Consider the following 21,573-nt stretch of genomic DNA (forward strand, 5'->3'; position numbering starts at 1 on the left):
GCTCCTCCTCTGTGTGGGAGGTGGATGATGGGTGGAGATGGAGCACTTCCCAGCTACGGAGCTCTGTCTGGTAGATGTAATGAACACTAGCACCTCCCCTTGACTCAGGATCACTCAAAATTAGGCTTTAACTTTCAACTGCAATGTGATTCTCCATGCAGCTACCGAACAGTAAAGAAATAATCAAAGAAATGCAGTATTTAAAGTGTCATCACACTCCAAAATGTGTAAGGCCAAGTTTTATTTAGAAAAGCCTAGCAACAGCATCCTGTTTCTGTGTTTTAATGGACAGAACATCAGGCTTCATGCTTAGGACTTTTAGTCCAACAGTGTTCTCTGCCTGTAAAGCACCGCTGGATAGCAGACCCAGACCTTAATTTGCTTGTGAGTTTTCCCTGAAATAATTTCTAAAGTCTTTTGATGTTGCTGTTCAGTACAATTCTGGTGACTTTTTCATTTAATGTAAAGCTCTGTACAACTGCAGAAACAAATATTTCCAGTAAAGTATCAACAGTGCAAAGCCTGGACACAGAACAGTTTGTAAAGCTGAGTTCTAGTTTCCAGGCCACCTCCTTTTTAACAAACTGGCCCTTGCTAATTGCTTCAGTGGGACAGTTGTAACTGCAACTTCGTGACTGAATACAACAGCAAGGCGTCTATGAACACACTGTCGAATGTCTAATATGCTTGAAAAGAATGCAAACGCTGCTTCGTGATTCAAACAAAAAACCCTTTATGAATGAATTTTAGCTTCCATGACCATAGAGATGACAAGTTAATGGAGCCATTCGCACTGTGTGGATAAGGATTTATCCATGCAATTCCCCTAAATGTTAATGGGAGTTGTGTAGCTGAATCCCAGACTTGCCATGCTGAAACTTATCCCTAACTCTCCAAGGAGAAGGGTGCTAATTGGATTGCTGAGTTTAAATCCTTCAGCTAGCTGGTCTGTGGAAAGGATTTAGCACTGGCTCTGTAAAAGGCTTTACATCTCTTCGCAGTGCAGTGCAGGGGAAGATTTTTTTCCCCTTTCTTTTTTGTGATTAATTGTGAGGCTTGAGGTGACAGGAGACATAATGAAATTCATAAATGCCAAAGGCCGTCCCTAGTCACATTCCTGGCTGTTGGTTTAAGTTAGAAACTGACAGAAGTGTGAACAAATCAAGGTTGTTCTGATAGCCTTTCAGTTACGGGGAAGAAAAAGTAACTGACAATGAGAAACCACTGGAGGTGGTTTAATGGGTATACATTTTCAAGAAAGGGTGATATTTTACACTGATTCAGATTCTTGGATACATGACTTACAAACAGACGTAGTCTGCCCCCACTGCAGTCTGAGGGATTCCAGTCGTTTTTTACAAAAGAAGATATTGGCACAAGTTATTTGAGCAACCTGCCAAAGAAAAGCTGTTGCAAAACCTGTAGCAGAACTCAAAGTGACTTGTTCTGTGTCTTCGTTTGTGACTGGCCTTGCTCTGCTTGTTATGAATTTTAAAAATGCACTTCCCTCTCTGTAAAACAGAACTTGCAGCTTGAACAAGCAGCATAAGAATTAACCTAGGACTCTCACTTCAGCCTGAAAATACATTCTACTAATGCCCCACATTACAGTGTAAAGCATTGCTTCACCAGTGCTGGTTTCCTAGTCCATGACAGTGCAGAACATGTCATGTCTGAGTATATATTGACCAGATACTGATGCGGTGATCTTTTGAGCCAGCTGCCAGCAGTCTCTCACTGGGGTTTTTGTGATCGGAGAAGGACACACAATGGACAGTTGCTGTGTGGTAGTTCAGCACTGCTAAGGGCTTCAGTTTTTTCCAGCCAAAGATCCTGATGCGATGATCCCACCCTGCCGTTGCTAAAATCTTCTTGTCTGGACGGATGGTGATATCAGATATGCCAGCGTTGACAAGTTTGTGTGTTTTGTAAACCTGTGTGAGAAAGTTATAGATGAGCTCTAATTGTTTAAAACAGAAGAAAAAGGAACCTTTTGGGATTTTAGAAGGTATAGTGCCCACCCACATACACTGGTATCACACAGGTAGTATGGAGCTTTTCACCCCATGGTGGATAATGCCTTAGAGAGAACAATTATTACCAGAGATGGAAAAGACCTTACCTTGAGCCTATCTATCTCCAGCACCATTCTCTAAAAAATAAAAGCACCCCTTGTATGTTTTTAGTTTATATTACATTTAAAGCTATTTATATTCTGTCACAAGTGAAGCTCTGAGTCAAGGTTTTGAGAACCAGACTACACAGCTTTGCTCTTTTCTTCCAGCTATTCTTGCATGAGCTGCAATGTTCAGAGCTGTGGCCATATATTTTCCCTGCTTCTGCAATATTCCCATGCTGAGATTCTGAGCTGATGTTTAAACTACCTGCTACTTATTTCTACTACTGTGGCCCCTCACAAAAACTCCAATAAGCTGTGGTAGCATTTACCACAGTCTTGAGAAAGGAATGCTTCCAGGAATTAGGTTACAGTGTTAGGAAATCTATATTTCTAGTACTCCTTCCCAAGAGACTTTTATTTACATGAAATTCCAAGGAGGGGATTACAACCAAGTTATTGATTTCAATCTTGGAAGCCTTTTGTTACTGCTTGGAGACTACTGAGGCACAAGTTTCTGAGGGGCACAATTAAACTGGAAGGCATTTAACTTCCTTCAGGAGGCACTGGGGCTGCACAGGACTTAGCCCTTGGAAAGAAAAGTTTTCACTTCACTGACATGAGTTTCCCCTGAAGCACAGAGGGAAAGCTCAATATAATACACTTTTGCTGTTCTCACCTCAGGTAACTTGTATTAGTCAGCAGTCTACCTCTGGGACACATGCAGTATACGCACCAGAGTGTGTATGCGTGCATGCATGTATGTTGAAATGCCTAGCTTTTGTCACAATGTGGAAAACACCTTTTGAGTGTATACTGACCTTGAAGTGCTGTTATTTATAAGTGCAATTGGAAATGACACGTTAATGCCACCATCTACTTAAGACTGAATCTGTAGCTAGCTTGTACCAAAGCTTAATATAATTCAGTGCATGTTTTTAATACACTGTGTGTTGTTTGCTGTTCTGAGGTGGGAAGGCATTGACAGGCATATTGCATCTGAGTAGTCTTCCTCCTCACTAAAACTCCAGAAATGCCGGTCAAAGTTGGTTTCAGATGCAGTTCAGAGCAGAACCCATCTTGGAATCTTACAGGCACAAAGCTAGAAGCAGTTGCTTTTCGACTATGTAACAACTGCCCAGCTACTTACTCAAAACAGCAAGAGATGTGCAATTCGATAAGAAAAAAGGCTAAATGAAACTTGACATGATTCTTGCATGCTCCATAAGTTCCTCTTTTAAATAGGACCTGACGAATGTGTCTACAACCAATTCAGAACAGAGGACAGCAAGTTTTGCCCAAGCCTCATGAACAGTAGGAGGCTGTATGTGGGCCTGCTACTGTAAAACCTGTGCTTTTTGCTAGTACGTATGTTCTTCCAAACTTCCCAGTTACACCAATGTAGCATGGCTTCAGTGGGATTTTTGTTGGCGTATGCATAGTGGCAAGGGAAGGATTTATTACTTACATCACCAGCCTGGCAAATGTAAGATGGGCCTTACTCTGTACCTGAGATTATTAGCTAATGGCTATAACCAATCCTGGGTGTGGTGCTTCCCATCATACTGTCAATTATGTGGGCAAGATCCATACAGCAAAATCAGGGCGACTGGGAGAAATTGCATGTCATCAGCAAGCTACAACTTGAAAATGAAGCCTGTAATGGTGATGCCTTTTGGCTATGGAACATGAGCGAACAGTGGGCATTTGTGCATGATCTGCAAATACAGGAGGTGAGAGAGAAAAACAAAACAAAGCAGAACAACTTGCTCAAGGTATATGCAGCCAGGTGAAATCCTAGTGCCAGGATTTGTGCCATCCAGTCACTTATGGGCAACTACTGTAGTCAAATGCATACCAACATAATTTCCTAACCAGAAAACCAGCTTGTAATTAAGAAAACAAAGAGGTAAAAAAGGGTGAGCTGCTTTCAGCCAGTCATGACCAAGGACACCTGCATCTACTAGCAAATGCATTAAGAAATTTTGACATGCTGAGGCCAACAGATACCTCTCCTTCCCTCCTTAACACATGCTATCTATGATTTTTTTTTTTTAAATCTCCCTCTCCTACACCAAATCATGCCTTTAAACCCTATTCTTACTAGACAAATAGCTAAGATAGCAGCAGCCTTAGCTTCAGCATTTGAGGGAAAAGCCTCAGCAACCCAACCAACACAACCTGTCTGTTTACTTACATTACAGCTTATAGAATTTTTTTCTTGTCATATATGAAGGAGCTTCTGTGATTATCAGCTTGCTTAGTTCTGCTTTGTTTATTCACCTGCAGAAGCTGTTTACCTCCTACATTCTACCACGAACATCATCACATAATTACACTATCTTGTCCAAATCAGAAGGCTCACAACCAATCCAGTCATTTTCTGACAGTGATGATTTCAGCAACTTTCTTGTAGAAGACAATACACCAAACTTTCCCCATAGCAATAAACTATGAAGTTACCTTCATCATCTATTCATTGACACACTGGAACATTGCCATTTAAAACAGAGCTGAAGTACCATCATTGCGTCATTATTTCTCCAACAGCAGATAGCTATGCATCACGTTTACTTATTAAAACCTTTTAGAATAAAAATAATGTGCCACTGAGTGGCTTTCCAACGTCTACCATTACCTCAGGTACCTGGAATGTCAGGGAAAAAAAAATCCCCATCTGGTTTATATTATTAATGGCATAGTGGGAAAAAAACTTAATCTATGTCCTTGACAATCTCTTGTGCTCACATGAAAGATGCATTTTATTAGGGCATTCGCACTATGTGTGAAGCACAGAAACAGTGCTTATAGTTTATAATGCTTGGCATTTAAATTTCTTCTGAGAAAAGCTACTATCTCTCAGTGTGATGTGCTGAAGATGTAACTAATCCTACATCTCCTGGGAATATGAATACCCTGTGGAAAACAATACCTGGAATATTTCAGGTGAACAAGTGTTTATTTTTCCCATGAGTCATACCTGTAGCCCTGCATTATGGTTAACTCCTAACTGAAATTTGCTGTGGAGAACAATATTTTCTTTGAATTTAGGAAAAAGCTATGCTATAATTAATATGAAGGAACAGCTTCCTCTCCAACACCAGAGTATTTGAAGCTTTAAGAAGCCTGTCATGATGTCAGGTTCCTGACAGCTTGGCCTTAAAAAACTAGTCTCAGTACCAAGTTTCTTACTGGGACTTAATCTGCTCCACTTCCTTCTGCTTCCCTGAGCTGAGGACCAGGTGCAGATGTGTGCCAATAGTGATAAAAAGGCCAGGGCAGGGGGAGGGCAAACATGACAAAAAAAAAACCCTAAACCATGACAATTGTGTATCAGACGTGTTAAAACTCTTCTTTACCACATTGGCTTAGAATGCCTTTGCTACTTAGAGTCTAGAGAGCCTCTCTTACTTCATGTCGTATTGCTTATTAAAGTTTAGATGTTCTTCTCAGTGAGTGCTGTGTCCTCCAAACTTCATCTCAGTTGGATGCATTTACACTACATGCCCTACTACTCCATAAATGCTAGTTCTGTGGTGATGCCTAACAGATTATATACCTTCACAGTGTCCCCCAGCTGACGAGTTACCGTTGGATGTCCAAGCACTTGCTTTTCTTCCTGTAGCACCATTCAGAAAACAGCATTAACTTGCCACACTACCTAAAAAAATCTCCACAAAGGCTGCAAGCTGGGAGAGCAATTATTGTTACTCCATTAATTGGCGTATCCAGCAGCTCTCTTCTCGAGGATGATCTGGGGGCACACAGGGCCTGGGTCAGGTCCTCTTCATTGTGTGTTCAGGGGACAACTGCCACTTTAAAAAAGGTTAAAGCACTCAGCAGTGGAGCGGCTATGCATGGGCCATTTTAATTTTCATGAGAGCCTTTATTTATGCACTTCATTTCCACACCTATTTAAAACCTACTTAACCCCTTGGCACTGTTGGAACACTTGCTAAATTTGTCTAGATTAAGCAATATTTATTGCCATTCACTAGCATAGCCTGAACTAGTGATTAAGAGATCTCCTTCTAAACCAGCCATTCCAGGTACACGTAGCTCAGACACAAACTGATATATCCAATTAATTTATTTTCCCTGTCTCTGGCTAGGGCTCTAAAGGTGCCAAAGAAAGCTGGCTGCCTAAAGCTCATGTCTTCTTGGTACTAGCTGGGCTGCTCCTACTCTTTCTGTTTGTGAAGTGTTTAATGGAATATTTCTGTCTTTCCCACAGTGGAAAGCAAGCTCTATCCATTCAAGCAGAACCTTTGGAAAAGCAATCCTTTGTTTCTCATTTTCATAACTCATTTATAATGTTTAGGACATTCCAAGAGCTGGATACTACTAACGTGATAAATGAAGATACAGAGGCAATGGCTTGAGTAATGCTAGGCTTGTGTGCCTGTTGCAACTTTGGTAAAACCAGAAACATGTGAGAGAGGGTTTTTTTTCTTTTTTTTTAAATCCTCACCATCTTTTGCTAAGTCTAGTCACATAGCACAGACATTCTAACCAGTCTGTGATTAATTAGCTAGAGATCTGCAACAACTCCTCTTCATGACTAAATATTTTTTTAGTCTATCAAACTGTTAGTGCAAAGTGGGATAAATGACACTAGAGGGCCAATGATCCTGACCTGGAGGTTCTGTTGCTCATTGAGGCTCCAGATGCTAAGCACCTTTTCAGATGAGCCTGAGATCCCCTTGGCCTTCTCCGAGTCAAAGTCAAGGCTCATCACTGGCTCCTGGTGGCAAACAAGTTGGCTCAACACTTTTCCCATTGACAGATTCCAAAGGACCACTGATCCATCTTCATAGCCAGCCAGAAGCAAAGGTTGTGAACCACAGTTGAGCTGATCAAGGGAAAAGCAAAATTGTTTGAGAAGTAAACAGTCTGTTAGGAAAATTATCATCCCCAGGTAGGTTTCAGTCCAAGCACCAAGAAAATAAATGAAAATGCTGACTGGCATAGAATTGAAAAGTTTAAGCCTGAATGTCAAATTTTGATAGTCCACCCACTTACAAAAAACATTACTAGGTAACTGCTGACATGCACTTATGGTTTTTATACCTACATATAAAAATCTATGATGTTTTACATATATAATATGCATCTAACATACACACATCTAGAAAATTTCTCTCTGAAAATCCAAACTATTGCCCTCTACAACACCTGAAAAAAGGCTGCCTGAAGTTTTCCGAAGCTTTACTTCATGGCCTGAACTTTGTGCTCCTTAAAAAAAAATTACTAAGAGCAATGAGTTACTATCAATCCGTATGGACATTGAAAGAAGTGCCATGCTTAAAGATTCCAGTTTCACATTGCCAAGTGTAGGGTTACACATAGGGATCGTTTACCCGCGTGCACCGCAGTGCTTAAAGGTAAACACTGAACCTCTCTTCAGGAATCTCTGGGTGAGTCACCAAGGGGTTAACGGGCACCCGAGTCCCACTGTAACCAATTGAAAGCTATTTTGATTAATGATGTCACAGGCCAAAGGGCATGGCACCCTGGGCAGACACCTAATTTATTTAAGCCTCTGAAATAACTCAAGGAAGGGAACATTACTGGATTACATGTCACACTTAAGGAAAATATTCATCATTGCTCCAGCCAAAAGACTAATGACCCCATAAGCAGTAACTGGTTATGTGAGTGAAGATGCAAAAATCCCTAATGAAAAGCAACTAAAAAATAGGCATCTGTTAGTGCCAGTTATTTCTTTAATAGGAGAAGAATCACCAAAATAAACATTGGGATTATGACCATATCATGCAGGCACATATAAGAAATGTATCCAACAGGTTAATTCAACTCCTTCCAAACACTGTCTGAGCCTACAGGATTTGTTTGCTTGGTATTCAGTTAAAAATAAAAGGACATTTATAAAAAATTAATTTTTACTGGTATCACATTATTGAATGAGGTTCTTCAAAATCGCTGGCTGTCAATGTCATGATACAAACCTGCAGCAGCCAAAGGCTCAGTGCCTCTGTTAATGGTCCAGACTATTCTCCCAGTGGTTATTATTTGTTCTAGGGGGAGTTAAACTAACAAGAGATGGGTGGTCTAGGTAATAAGACTGCTGAGTAAAAGCCTCATGTTCTTTCTCAGATTTGTTCAGCCTAAAGAAGTGTTTAAATGAGGAATGGATCTCACTGAGCAGGGAAGAAAATTGCCCCTTAAAAGAAGGAAACCAGGGGGAAATCCCCTACATCATCTTTCTGAACAGGTCTGTCCACACCTGGGATCCTGCAGGAGCCTCATTCCTTGCTTTAAGATCCCTTTTCTTTTGAAAAGGTAGGGAGCATGCTCTGGCTAGAGAGACCCACAAAGAAGGTCTCTCATAATGCCTAGAACTGTGCACAGTTTTTCTGTTGAATTCTTGATTTGCTAAAATAACATCAGAGCAATGAATATATGTCAAATTTATGTGAATTAATGTTAACTCATGAGGTATTTTGGGTGAAGAGTACCTGGCTTTTAATACCAGGGGAAAGTGAAAAAAAAAAACTGAATGAAATGAACATTCCAGATTTTATTTGTATTTAGTAAAGGGTAAAGCCTTCAAAGCAAAACAAAGTATTTCATAGGTACTTCAATTAAGTTTAAAAAAGCCCCCAGTTTGGGCATAAACCATGCCCCCCCAATTATTTGTACCGCTCTTCTATGAGCACATGACTCCTCCAGAGCCCTGGGGCTCTGCAGAAGGTATAGCTTTCATTAGCCAATGGAAACGAGGCATGGATGGGCAGGGTCGGCTCCTTTGCCTTACTCAAAATGGGATGGCCAGATTTTCATAGATGCCCATAACCCTCATTAAGATAAGAGAGACAGGCGAGTGCTCAGCATTACGGGAAATGCCAAGCAACCCCCTTTTTTTTAATTTTCTTTTTTTTTTATTCCCCCGCTCTGGGTATCTTAGCTTAGATTTGAAAACACGTTATTTGCAAGTGAGATCTAAGATTGGTCTATTTTAACAACAAAGTATTGTTTTCTATGAAATGAAGATCTCCCACACTACTTCTTCCTGACTTTCCCTAACCATATGAAGTGTAATATTTCAATGAATACATATACTTGAACTTGAACAATAAAAGCTATTGAAAGATCAGGGGAGCTCTCAGTCTGATGCCTGGACTCACCAAGCAGTGGTTCACAACGGCCCATTTATTTCAGTTCCTAATAATGGACACTTCTGGCGAAAAGTCTTCACCATTCATGTTCTGTTTCAGTGGAAAAATCAAATTATAAATCATTGTTCTTCCTCAGCAGAATATTTTATTGTTGCATTTGGATAACTGTCAAGGAAGGAAGAAAAGGTGATCTGCTGTCAACTCAACAGGAATAATTGCTATAGTTTATATAAAGTAATAACTCTGCATTTCCAGTTTCTACATGTATTATTCCTGTTGAATTATTTTGTTTGCACCATTACGCAACATGATGCCTTCCCCAAAGAGTGCAAAAAAATTTAAGGGAAGACTATCCTCACTCCTACAAATCCTACTCCACCCAATTAGTAATAGCAGGAAGGTGTGAATCTGAAGGGACAATGTATTTAAGAATATGAACCTTCGCAAGGAAAAAAACCCATTCAATGAACCAATATATTTAAGGACAGACCTAGTAAAATGAGGGGGGGGGGGAAAGCTTCAAAACAACAAAATAAACAGCTGCAAGCTTTTTAACTGCTTAGGAGAAGCCAATGAGGCTTAATCTACAAGCATAACCGAAGCCTCAATTTCCTTCTGCTCTATCTAGTTCACGCTGCTGCTGGTAAGGTGCATTGTTTCTCTGATATGTGGATTTTTTTTTTTTATTGGCATGCAGAAAAATATGATGATACATGGCTGCAGCCCCCAAACTCATGTTGGACAACAACATGAGCATACTTCCTTCAGACCATTATGTGGCTCTCTCCATGTCAGCTTCTGTTTCAACTTGTTAATTTACTGTGCCATAAGCAACATCAAATAGTCTCTTAGGCAACACATTGCCCATAAGCGATGGGTTGGGGAGTGCTCATCTCCTGGGTATGTCTATATTGCCCAATGCAGTAATGTACAAAGAAATCCTGGATGGCCTCTATTCAGGAAGGGGTGCAGCTGGGTTAGCTCGTGTTCCTCTCTGCTTTTATGGTTACAGGGTTACTCAGTGAGCCACTTCCAGTGAAACCACAAAACAGAATGCAGAGCATCGCTTTGGTACACCACATATAATTATTTGTCCTTAAGAGTATCCTCCTCCCCCATGCTTTTAAACCGAGCCGCACACATTTGTAAAAGAGCAAATACAGCTGTGAGACTGTAAGGGATTATCTATCTTTGCCTGTTGCAGTCTAGGAAGTTGTGGTGACTTCCCAAAGCCAGAATTTGCATGGCTTGCATTTACCTCTCCCTGTTCCCAGTCCTCTGCTTTATCCCCACTGGCAACAAAATTAAAAACTACATAAAATTAAGACTCTACACCTGCTCTGCTTCCTAGAGGAATAGCAATATTAATGCACGTAGAAAATATGGCAAGACAGAAGACTTTTTATACAGGCAACAAAATTTTCAACACTGAACATTTCTTCAGTTATCTTCATCTTATTAAAAAACGTCCAGGAGACAGAAAGCCCCATTCATTTCATTGAGTACTGAACACTGATTGCATTTTTAGGATAAACTTTCTGTTTAATAAAAGCCTAATCAGTCTATTTAATTTTCCTTCTCTTTTTTTTTTTCTTTCTAGTTTTTAATTACAGCATGGGACTTGAACTGTGGCCTCTCCCACTTTTGTCTGAAGTCAGCAGCTGAATTCCTCTAGACTTCAGTCGGTTCAGGACCTTGAGTGAAAACACTAAGGCCTCAAATTCACAACTGATTGATAATTTTTTCAACTGAAACCAACACAAATGTTCAGATGAACCTGCAAGAATAACATACTTGAAATCAGCTCAGATGGTACTGCAAACCTGTAACAGTGTGTGGTCAGGGGGTTAAACTGGGAATCGGCTTTGCCATCAATTCTTTGGAGATTTAGAGCCAATCACCTAAATTCCATCCTCCCTCTACTGCCACCTCTTTGTATTACTTGTCTTTCACTGTTGGCACCCCATAAACATTATTTGCTGAAGACTCTGCAAATGTGGGTTTTTTTCATTAACTGCTTTTATTTACTTTTTTGTCCAAAGTCAATACCACCATAAATAGTTTGTTCCTATTGTATGTCTGGAGTAGAAATGTTCATAGAGTGCTTCCTTGTCCTGAGGGCATTGAAGTGAATGTAACCTGCCATTAAAATCACTATTTTTAAGTAACCCAATCATTTCTCATCATTCTTAATGCAGTGAGAAACCATATCAAACAACTGGCTTTGGTAAGTCACTCATTTTCCTCTTGATTGATGCAAAAACTGTATCTATCCTAAGGATACAAAGCTTTCCCTGAGCATTTGCAAATCTTCCATTAAAGCTTGGAAAGCTCTGAAAGTTACATTAAGGATGTTCACAAATCTTTCCCCCCTTTAATAGTATAATTACTTGATTGGTTTGATAATAAATCAAAATCTAAGTGAAGAAAGATTCATGTGCTTCATATAAAATGAATCACAGGGAAAACATTTCACAATTAGCAGGCACTCTTGCCTTACCTGCCATAACTTCAGACACATGGGCATGCCCAGCTTGGCACCCACCTCTGGCTTCAAGGTACAGACTGACGTCTTGGATGGCAGCTCCAAAACCTGAACCTGACATCAGGAAAACAAGAGTATTTGGTCAGGCTCCAGGTCAAAATTCTGCTGTTAAAAACACAAGTCTTTTAAGGTGATTTAAGGCTAGTATAAGCTCTTCCAGTAAAAACTGTCTGGAGGAAACTGAGGAATGCATGTGAAGTTGGAGCTGTAGGGGAATCTACAGCTATCTAAATAAATGCATTGTTTTAGGAAAGACCAGACAAAACTGCTAGAATGAACACTTCCTCTTCTTCCACTCTTGTTTTTAATCTGTATTATAGTCTTCTTTCCATACAGTAGATGATATTGTGCATACACTAGATAATACTGCAGACTGCTTAATCTGAAAACACTTCCCTATTCCTCTCCCTTTCCCCTTTTTCTATCTCTGGTGCTATTTTTTTTGTTATATTCACTTGTGGACAATTGCATTGTCTCCTCTGTTCTGTCATGTTAACAAAGAGCTTGTGTGGAAATGTAGGCAATATATCTATATATCTAAGGTGGATTTTTTTTTATTTACTGGCTGACTGCACTAACAAAGAGCAAACCCAGAATTATCTGCTAATGCAGGCTGGAGCAGTGATGGCATACCAGTATTTTTAACACAATATTGTCTGACCCTATTCAAAGCCGGGTCAGACAATATTGTGTTAAACACCTGCTCTCTGTCTACATAGCAGCTTCCACTGTTGCTTGCACTGGTGGTAATGAATTATGGATACTATGATTATTTATTTATTTATCCACCTATCTATCTATTTATTTATTTATTTTAGCATTGGGCAAGTCTTTCCCCTGCCAAGGAAGTAGTAGCTCATTTCCACCTCAGGATGATGGCAGGCAAGATCAAGGGAGTCTGCCTTTGCAATTTGGCACTGGAAGGTTTTGAGTCTCTTGATTGACACGGAAGTGCCTCACTCTGGGCTGATTCTCAAGCCTGGAACTATGGAGAAATAGAAGTTCTTAGGTATCAAAAACTTGGTGCCAGGAACAGCGCTTGTTTCTCAAATGTACACTTAATCACTAAGGTGATCTTTTATTTTAATTGCATAAACAATGGTCTGCGTTATCTTGTAAAATTAAGGGACTTCAAACATTTGATAAATCCAGCATTACCAGCCATTCTAGGCTACGTCAGAATGTGCAAAAGCCCAGCAGTGCCGTTGGACAGCCCCAGTCATGCGAATTTCCTTAAGCATCTGAGATGAGGTATTACACAAATATGGCTCCTCTGGGAGCCATCAATCAAGACCACAGCAGCTGTGATGGCTTTCCAATCCCATACCTTTAGTTCAAAGCTTGCCAGAACATCTTCCTATTTCTAGAGGTTGTCAGCTAGCCTGCCAAAAGCCAGCTGCACTCTAGGACTGCAAGTCGACAATGTACTAAACACAACATACGGAACACTTTCTAAAGCCACTTAGCAATGCAGCAGGAAACTATTCTCCAGATTTAAGGAATGGTGACTACAGCAAAGAGACATCCAATATGTAGACCAAACCTATGAACAGCCCAAAGTTTGATCATCTGGGAATTCTGGTTCTTTGGAGCTACACTCTTAACAAAAGATGCTTTTCTCTTGGCAGGGTTCTTGCTATCAACATAATGACCAAGTTAGCTGTTGCAGGAAATGGGCTATATGAAGATGACCCGCTCTCATTCTTGTGTCTTTCATCACTGGCTCTCCAAAGGGCATTGCCTCCTAGACAAGACTGAAACTGCAACTTTTACATAATAAGGAAGGATAAGTGCACTGTGATAAATGCACTTCTGCAGGTTAAAAGACAAAAAAAACCCTCCTTTGCTTTACTTTGATTCAAAACGGATGAACTGGTACAAGGGCTACAGTTGGGCTTGCAAAGGACAAAGAACACAAAGAAGGGAAAGCTTTTTGCAGAAGGCAGGCAGGCATCAGCTGCCTATGCTAGACTGACAGTTCCAGAGACTGTCTGCATTAGAGGCAACTGAGCGTTAGAAATAAATACTATTTCATATATTTTGACAACTGTAACCTAAAACTTTAAGTTCTGTGTTTATATTGGTTTTGCTTAATAGGAGAAAGATTTGCCTTTGCCTGAGGTTAATAGTGTTCCTGGGTGGCTAAAACTGGCCACAAGGAAACACACCCTTTTTCACATTAATAAAGCTTTTAACATGTTTCTGGCAAATTGGCAAGAAAAGTGCGTGTAACTCATAATTGGTGATTTAAATGCAATCATGAACAAATAAATGCCTGTTCAGATCTCATTATTTATGGACTGAACCTGCTTTAAGACAAAATTACTCTTTTTTTGGGTACCAGCCAAGCATAAACACTTATTAAGTCTTAATTTTAATCATAAGCTGCAAATGTACTGTGTCTCACACAGTGCTGCCTATTTGGAAGCACTATATATTATGGGAGCTTATGTGAATTTATTGAAACCTGACACAGTTCTAATGTAAAGGTTCATACACAGAGTGGAACTCTTACCTCAGGAGACAGCAAATCATAATCAGTTTGCAGGGCCCAAGCAAACAAATGAAAATAAAATAGAGAAGAGTTGTAAGAGACATTGGGGTAAATGTCTTCTCTTTGGATCAGACAATTATTTAATTCTTCATTACCAGAATGTGTGTGTGTACTCTTTGCCTGACACAAAAATTCTTCTCCGTCTGACACAAGAATGCACATGTCAATTTTGTTTAACTTAAATATTATTGAGCACTGCTGTAAAATGGAGAGAGTTCTTTTGTTTGATCAGAACAACGCAGGGGACTTAGAGTGGTTGTATTTACTGGTACAGCGTTTGTGTTTACAGGCTTATTCAGTTCTGTAAAAGGCTGAACATTCTGGCTGTGAGCCAACAAAGTACTTAAATATGTGCTTAACTTCTGAATAATAAAAAGTTCACATTTTCTTGCAATACAGGCACCATTCCCACTTATTACTTCGTATATAAAATATGAAACTTTCAGTTTCAAGATACGCATCCTATAGTCCAGAAAAGCATGTGACCTTTTATGCTTATGAACAATTTGCAGTTAGCTACAATATATCTTTTCATATTTATGCCACTTCTTTCTGTTTTCATATTTTTGGTATTTTGATGTGAAGTATTTGAAATAATTTATTTTTGTGTGATGTCCTCAAATAGTCCTTCAAAGAAAACAAAAATATGATTTCTACACAGCAGAAGGTGGAAATTGCCAACAAAGCTGTCAGTCAGTGATTGCTGCAATAATGGGTATTAGATGTGGACTTATCCAGTAGGAACTGAAACGGACCCTACAATTATCTCACAGTGAGCAAACCTTTGGCCGCTAATAGTAATTCAAGTATTTCCAGCCAAAGTACCAGTTAAAGAATTAGCCTCGGGTGAAAGACCACATATCGCATTACAAATTACCTTCACCTCCCCTTCTCTCACCAAACACGACTTTTGGCTTCAGATGGAAGATGAGTACCTCCATCTGATGACAGACTTTCTGACCATTAGTTCCCCAGAAGGACTCTTGTTCCCCTTTAACAGTATTCAGCAGCACCAGAAGAGTTTTCAGAACTCCTGCACATGAAAGACCAGCAGCAGCTACAAAAACTTCAATGTCAGAAAAATCTTGGGGTGGTATCCTAGTTATTAGAGCATAAGTTATATAATTCAGTCATCTTTCTGGCAGGTAAAATTAGTGATTGGAACCCCCAAAGGTTCCTTGTGCTGCCCTCTCTTGAGCAGAGAATTTGAGAGCAATGATGTTTCCCCTTCTGAACTATCTCATTTCAAAACCAAAAGCAATCTCCCAAGCACCAGAAAAAGAGATACTTCCTACCTCCTCCAGGGCCTTGGCTGCCATAGCCACTAGCCAGCGTCCCTGTGCCACCTTTAACAGAGAGCATCTGCAGAATCCCACATTCTCCGTGAAGACAGAATCCGTCACCGAAGTACGTCCCTCTGCTAAATCCCACAAGCAGATCCTCTGGTCACGACCCTGACTGTTACAGTAAAACAAGTTACCCATGAGCCGCAGGTCTGAGAAAGCCTGACTTCCTGCATGTTAGTATCTCAATGTTGGGTCTTTAACAGGCAGTAAAGGAGTGAGCTTAGTACAGCTTCTATGGGGTATTAATTGGGTCTTTCATGAAGTGTGTGGGAACTCAGTATCACCGAGACCACCACCCTTCTGCTGACTGCAAAACTGGCCAATAGGTTCAAAAGTTACCGAGAGGAGGGAGGACCCGAGAGTCAGTCAGATGCACTGCAGTCACTCTTTGCCACGTTTCCTTGTGAAGAGAGGCTTGATCAAACACAGTTATGCTATTTCTATGTGCGTATGTGTTTATGAAGTCTCATGAGTATTTGAACATATTCATAATAAAAATACTCACATTTTACCATTGATTAGATCTAATTTAAAAGGAAACAAAAGTATCCAGAGAGTAACACATGTAACACTCTTTCACCCTAGCAATGAACTAGAAATGTCAGGCGTGTTGACAGCTGGAAGACAAATAGCAAGACAACAAAGACTGCATCAAAGGTAAATAAAAAGCTACAGTTATTCAGTGGCCAACTTCCCACAGCCACAGGGAGGGCACAGAAGACTGTTACGGCTGCGTATGCATGGAGTCACAAGAGGAGAGGGACTGGCAGTGCAGTGAATAGCAGGAATTAAGCAATGAAATGCTGGGGTTAAAACATCCAAAACCAGAGAACCAGTGGCTGCATCACTGATGTACTAGTGCAGCTCATGCAGAGACTCCTCTGCATACCTCTCCATCCCGCAGAAAAGCCTGTGTGTTGGTCCCAGACAGTAAGACCAAGGAGGCCAGACAAAGGGCACAGCATGCATTGCTACATATTTACGTGATCCCACTGGCTCTGGAACAAAGTACCACTGTGGAGAAGCTTCCAATCCACAAACTACAGTAGCACAGGACATGTGTCCTCATGTTATCACCTGGGACAAGGAGTCATCAAAAATCCCTTATCCATTTCATATTTTAATTAGCAGTATCACCTGATGGAAGTATGAAACCAAAACAGAGGCAGATGCAAATCTACAGACTGTTGGGACTTCTCCAACATGAATACAGAAACTCCCATCTGCTGTTCAGCTGAGTGACAAACTGGCAAAACATTTATAGCACTGGGCATACAAACAACGTGGTACTGCAAGAAATTGTTGTGATTTAGCTTTAGAACAGAGAAACAAAAAATACAGGTAACTGCTGTCCTAAAAATTGCACTGCTATGTGAACTATTATAAATATACAGCAAAAATAGAGGTATGAAAAAAAACTCTATAATTATACAAACAATGCTCATTCAATATGATTTTATGGGGGAGAGTGATGATAATTGTACTTAAGCAGATAACAAATATAAATGCTAATGAGTTCCACTGTATATTATAAGAGATGTCTTCTCTAGATAAACATGTCAGAACACCTCCTAGTCATACCGACACTTTGGCATCTACACTAGATCACCTGTCTAATCCAAAGTACACAAATCTTCCCAGCCTTCCCCTGTTAAACGAGACCAGAAGATATTTTGCAACAAAGGCGTGCAAGTCAACATTCTTGCTCATTTTCAGTCTTCCATTCTCCATCTCCAATTCTTCACTTCCTTCCTTACCTTTTCTCCCTCTTCCCCCTTTTTAGAAACTCTTTGTATCAATTTTGATCTTCTCTGAGAACCAGTTGTGAAGCATCTGTCAACTTCAAATCCAAGTGTATTTCCTTTACCCAAAGACCTCACCTGATCTCAATGCAGTAATAAAGACACTATGGACCCCAAGTTGCGATGTTGTCACATACATATCATAAAGAAACTAATAGTATCATTTTCCCCACTTTTTGTTCTACAGTTTTTCTGTATTTTTTACTTCTGTACATTTCCATATGTGTTGGAGAGACTTTCAGTGACTCCAGAAATAAGAGATTCCTTTTTTTTCTCTCTCTCTTTTTTTTTCTTCAATCATCACAGAAACAAGAATAATTTCACTGTTTTTTGCCTGCTATGCTAACCTGAGGAGCCTGTTTTTACTACCAATTGTCTCCACGCAGTAGACAGATTTTCTTCCATGGCCATCCAGTTCTGTGTTCACTCTGTGTGTTTTCAGGTTCCAGACATGGATAAACCCATTCTCAGACCTGGCAGTAAGAACAGATGCTTTTAGTGTGACCACTGCATACAGTCTGATAAGACAGTCTGATACTTTTCCTTCCCCCCCCCCCCAGAACTGAAGTTGTATGTACAAAGATAACACACCCATCATTCACCAACCATGCATTTTTTTGTTGTTCTCTCCAGGTACAATTTATCTAAATAATACACTTTGTTTTGAAAGGAAATGTCCATATAAAGTTCAACGCAGCCAGAAATCCTGGTTTACTTACCCAGAGAAAAGAGTGGGGACGTCAGGTTCTTGGCCTCCACAGGAAAAATGCAGAGTGTGGACTGCAGCACTGGTACCTCTGAGAACAAACTGTGGATCCGGAGGTGGCAGAGCCATCTGAGCAACGAACTGGGGGAGTGAGGAGAAGACACAGATACCACAGAGGGTAAGGCAGCCTAAAGTGAAACTGCAACTTGAAATATATTCTGATCAGGACATTTGCTTTTCCTAGTCACTTTCCTCTTTGAATTATCATTATTGGATACTATTTCTGTTTGCCATACAGTTCAGTGTAAAGTATTTCCTCATAACATCAACTGATCAAGCAGCTGTCAAATCTGCTTTTTTGCTGCATTCCTTTTTAAGCAAGGTAAGTGCTGAGCTGGCTGTGTGTATGCACCTCTTGTGCACTTGTAAATACAAAATTGTTCAGCTGTTCTCCCGGCTGCAAAAAGGAAGAGCTACAAAATGCAAGAAACTGGATACCCATAATTTCAGCGGGCAAGCAATTTATCATTCCACTTAGCCCCTTGGCAAGTCTTTCCCCTTCCTCCTTATAAAAATACTACTTCTGTGCTTTCCACTCACAACCATTTACAGAAAAGCATTGCAGTGAACATACCAACTGAAAAGAATTTCAGATGAGATTAGAGTTATGATCATTTTTACACAAGAATCCCATTATTCCCAAGTGTTTGAGTTTTTGGTTCCAAGCACAGTTACTTGAAAAAAAAGAAATGCAGTATTTCACACTAACTTAGTGACTACTGTGTTAAACATTTTATTCCAAGGGGTTTGTATTCCCCAAAGTATCAGTAAAGAGAGATGGATGCTTTCAGCTTTATTTCATCGGTTCAAATGTGGTCCAAGTCGGGAAAGAACAGGACAAGTATATGGGGAAACATGTTGCCCTGTCTAACATGGGAAACATGAAGGACAATTCATTATGAACTCACAGGGATAGTTTGTGTGATCTGATTAGGCACAGTCTTACTGATCTGGCACCTTCACCAAGTATTTCCATTCACATTAACACCTTTGCAGGCAGCTACACACAAGCGCCAAAGAAGGACAAGGATGACTTTTCTGTGTTCTGACTTGCTGCAAATGACCCTCCAGACCTGTGCTGGGACAAGGTAGCCAGCAGCTTCTTTGACTGTAAGTACAATTTGCAGTTCATTGGAAAATGTGTCATAATATGCATTACAAGAAATATTTTCACCATGAAAAGTTTTTACTGCTTTATCTGTGACATTACTAGCCAAGCTTGTATTTCTGCTTCTTCCTTTCTGACCTGACCTCGTACAGAAAAGGACAGCTTTTGCCACTACAGATGTCAACTCTCATCACTCTTTCCCATTCATGCATCTATTACACCGGATTAAACAAAAAGTTTTCCAAATTCAGTAAGGGAAGATCAGCAGGTGGTTTTCTGCCTGCTGGTTCACAGCAGAGGAATTGCACAGAGTCAGAACAGAGCGCTAGAGCTACAAGTTACATGGTAAATTAAAACAGCTCAACTTTTAATTGTTCTCTCACCTCAGTATCAGCTTTTGATTGTGTTAATGGATGCACTTGCTATTGCACCTCATTTGCAGGTCTACCTTGAGTGTTTATAGATCGGTAATCACCATGGTATCTATAGGTCCTAACTAAACACAATTATCTTATAGGACTAGTGATGAAACAGGATTCTTCAGCATAATGTGCAATTCTCCCTCAATAGCACTGTGTAATTAGGTATGAAAATAATGAGCTCAGTGGATAACTTCCATGTTTTAGTGCCCTGACTCATCTGTTTTATGATGTTGTCTGATGATCTAGACTCATGACAGGCTGGAGTAAATTTTCAGATGATTACACGATGTACAGGTTTGCCCCCATGGTGAGATCCAGCTCCCAAGTGCCTGTCTGTAACATGCTTCACCTGTTATAAACCTGTTAGACTGAGGATTTTGTCACAAAAGGTCACCTCTTTGGGACACTACAGCTGTATGCTGTTGTCCTCAAAATGACACTTTGTAGAACCGTGTAAATAAAATAGTAGCTAGGCGGCTTGCAGAGGAGCTGGGTTCCTCTTCACGGTGGAATGATCCTAGGTTACTGCACTAAGCAAGGAAGACAAAACAGAACTGAGTCAACCCAGAGGCTATCTGGGATTACAAGGCAGGTTTTTAATAGCATTTTTCTAATTACTGACACAGAAGTTTTTGCTGACAGACAGCAAGTGTGTGCGTGGCTGTGGGAATGGTTTTACCTGGCATGAAACAGACGCTACTAATGCATGTCTTTACAAGGACAATATTTCAGAAAAATCCTCAGACTGGCTACAGGAAGAAAAACAACTGAAAACATACTTTCAAGCTGTAAGCAAATGAAGTGACTTTTTTCTCCTTGGAGCCTGGTTCTTTGCTTGCTTTTTTGCTAATCAGATACATGAATCTGGAATTTTGGCTTAATATTAAACCTATGGCATTTTTTATTGGGCTTACGAGATGACTCCTTATTACTTCCTATCATGACTCAGCAGATGAATGGCAGTGTGACCACATTAAGCATCTCATCTTTCTTCCAGCAAGTGCTGAACTATAAAATTGCATCTGTGCTGTCTTCTTCATCCATGAGCTTGGACAAGTCACTGAAGACCAAGATTTAATGAAAAGTTCTTAAGTACCTAGGTCAACAGAAAGTCCCATGAGGTTGCAAATAGATGGAAATTTGGTGCACCAGTGCCTTAAAAACTCCAAGATAGCATCCATCTGTTCCTATTGACACATAAGCATCCTCGCAAAAATGACATTTAGCCTACTTTCAACTCACCAGGTAGCTCAATATCTCTATTTTACTTATAGGGATAATGAAATACATTGTGGTATACCGATACTAATAGATAATGGTTATACCATGCTTTGCTAACCACTTACAAGCATACTACATATGATGACTGTGCAATGGTAAAAGCCCCTAGGTAAATTTTTCAAAAGTGCCCAAGTGATTTAGAAGCCTAAGACACATTTTCAAATGAATTTTCAATCCTAAATCTCTAGTACTTTTTAAAGTTTCACCCCAGGTGTCTGAAAATGAGTTCTCTAATTAGCACAACATTTATTTTCTTGTTAACTCCATCTAGCCTCAGGGAGACTAATCTGTTCTTGTTAACTGGGGATATCTGCAACAAATTTAATTAAATGAATTTTCTTAGTATTTAGGCTGGTCTGAGAGCAAAGTCTGGCTCAAGGGCTTGAACAAGCAAAGTGTGACCTACAGAAGAAAGTTAATTTAAAAGCATCTTAGGGCTAGACCATATGTTTGTCCCTGAGATATCCTCATGCTATGACTCCTGCCTCCTATGA

At 40.1% G+C, this 21,573-nt stretch overlaps 1 protein-coding gene across 1 annotated transcript; it reads right to left on the bottom strand.

The window, feature by feature from the left end:
• Window positions 1–750: 750 nt before the first annotated feature.
• Window positions 751–18,344, bottom strand: GNB1L (guanine nucleotide binding protein (G protein), beta polypeptide 1-like). The gene is made up of 6 exons (XM_010581661.1): window positions 18,222–18,344; window positions 17,850–17,975; window positions 15,650–15,812; window positions 11,756–11,854; window positions 6,753–6,968; window positions 751–1,934 (listed from the first exon to the last, which is right to left on the bottom strand). Exons 1-6 carry the CDS (start codon window positions 18,335–18,337, stop codon window positions 1,668–1,670), a joined length of 987 nt encoding a protein of 328 aa, XP_010579963.1. The 5' UTR covers window positions 18,338–18,344; the 3' UTR covers window positions 751–1,667.
• Between the last annotated feature and the right edge of the window lie 3,229 nt (window positions 18,345–21,573).

The sequence above is a fragment of the Haliaeetus leucocephalus genome, unplaced genomic scaffold (assembly GCF_000737465.1).
Source record: "Haliaeetus leucocephalus isolate CR32 unplaced genomic scaffold, Haliaeetus_leucocephalus-4.0 Scaffold802, whole genome shotgun sequence".
Classification (NCBI taxonomy): Eukaryota; Metazoa; Chordata; class Aves; order Accipitriformes; family Accipitridae; genus Haliaeetus; species Haliaeetus leucocephalus.

What these genes read in the sequence shown, in the direction of transcription:
- GNB1L (XM_010581661.1), bottom strand. Translation starts at nt 18,337, where the DNA reads ATGGCTCTGCCACCTCCGGATCCACAGTTTGTTCTCAGAGGTACCAGT. An exon ending in GTCCCCACTCTTTTCTCTGG is followed by an intron (nt 17,976 to 18,221) that starts GTAAGTAAACCA and finishes TCTTACTGCCAG; the next exon opens with GTCTGAGAATGGGTTTATCC. An exon ending in AGTAAAAACAGGCTCCTCAG is followed by an intron (nt 15,813 to 17,849) that starts GTTAGCATAGCA and finishes TTACTGTAACAG; the next exon opens with TCAGGGTCGTGACCAGAGGA.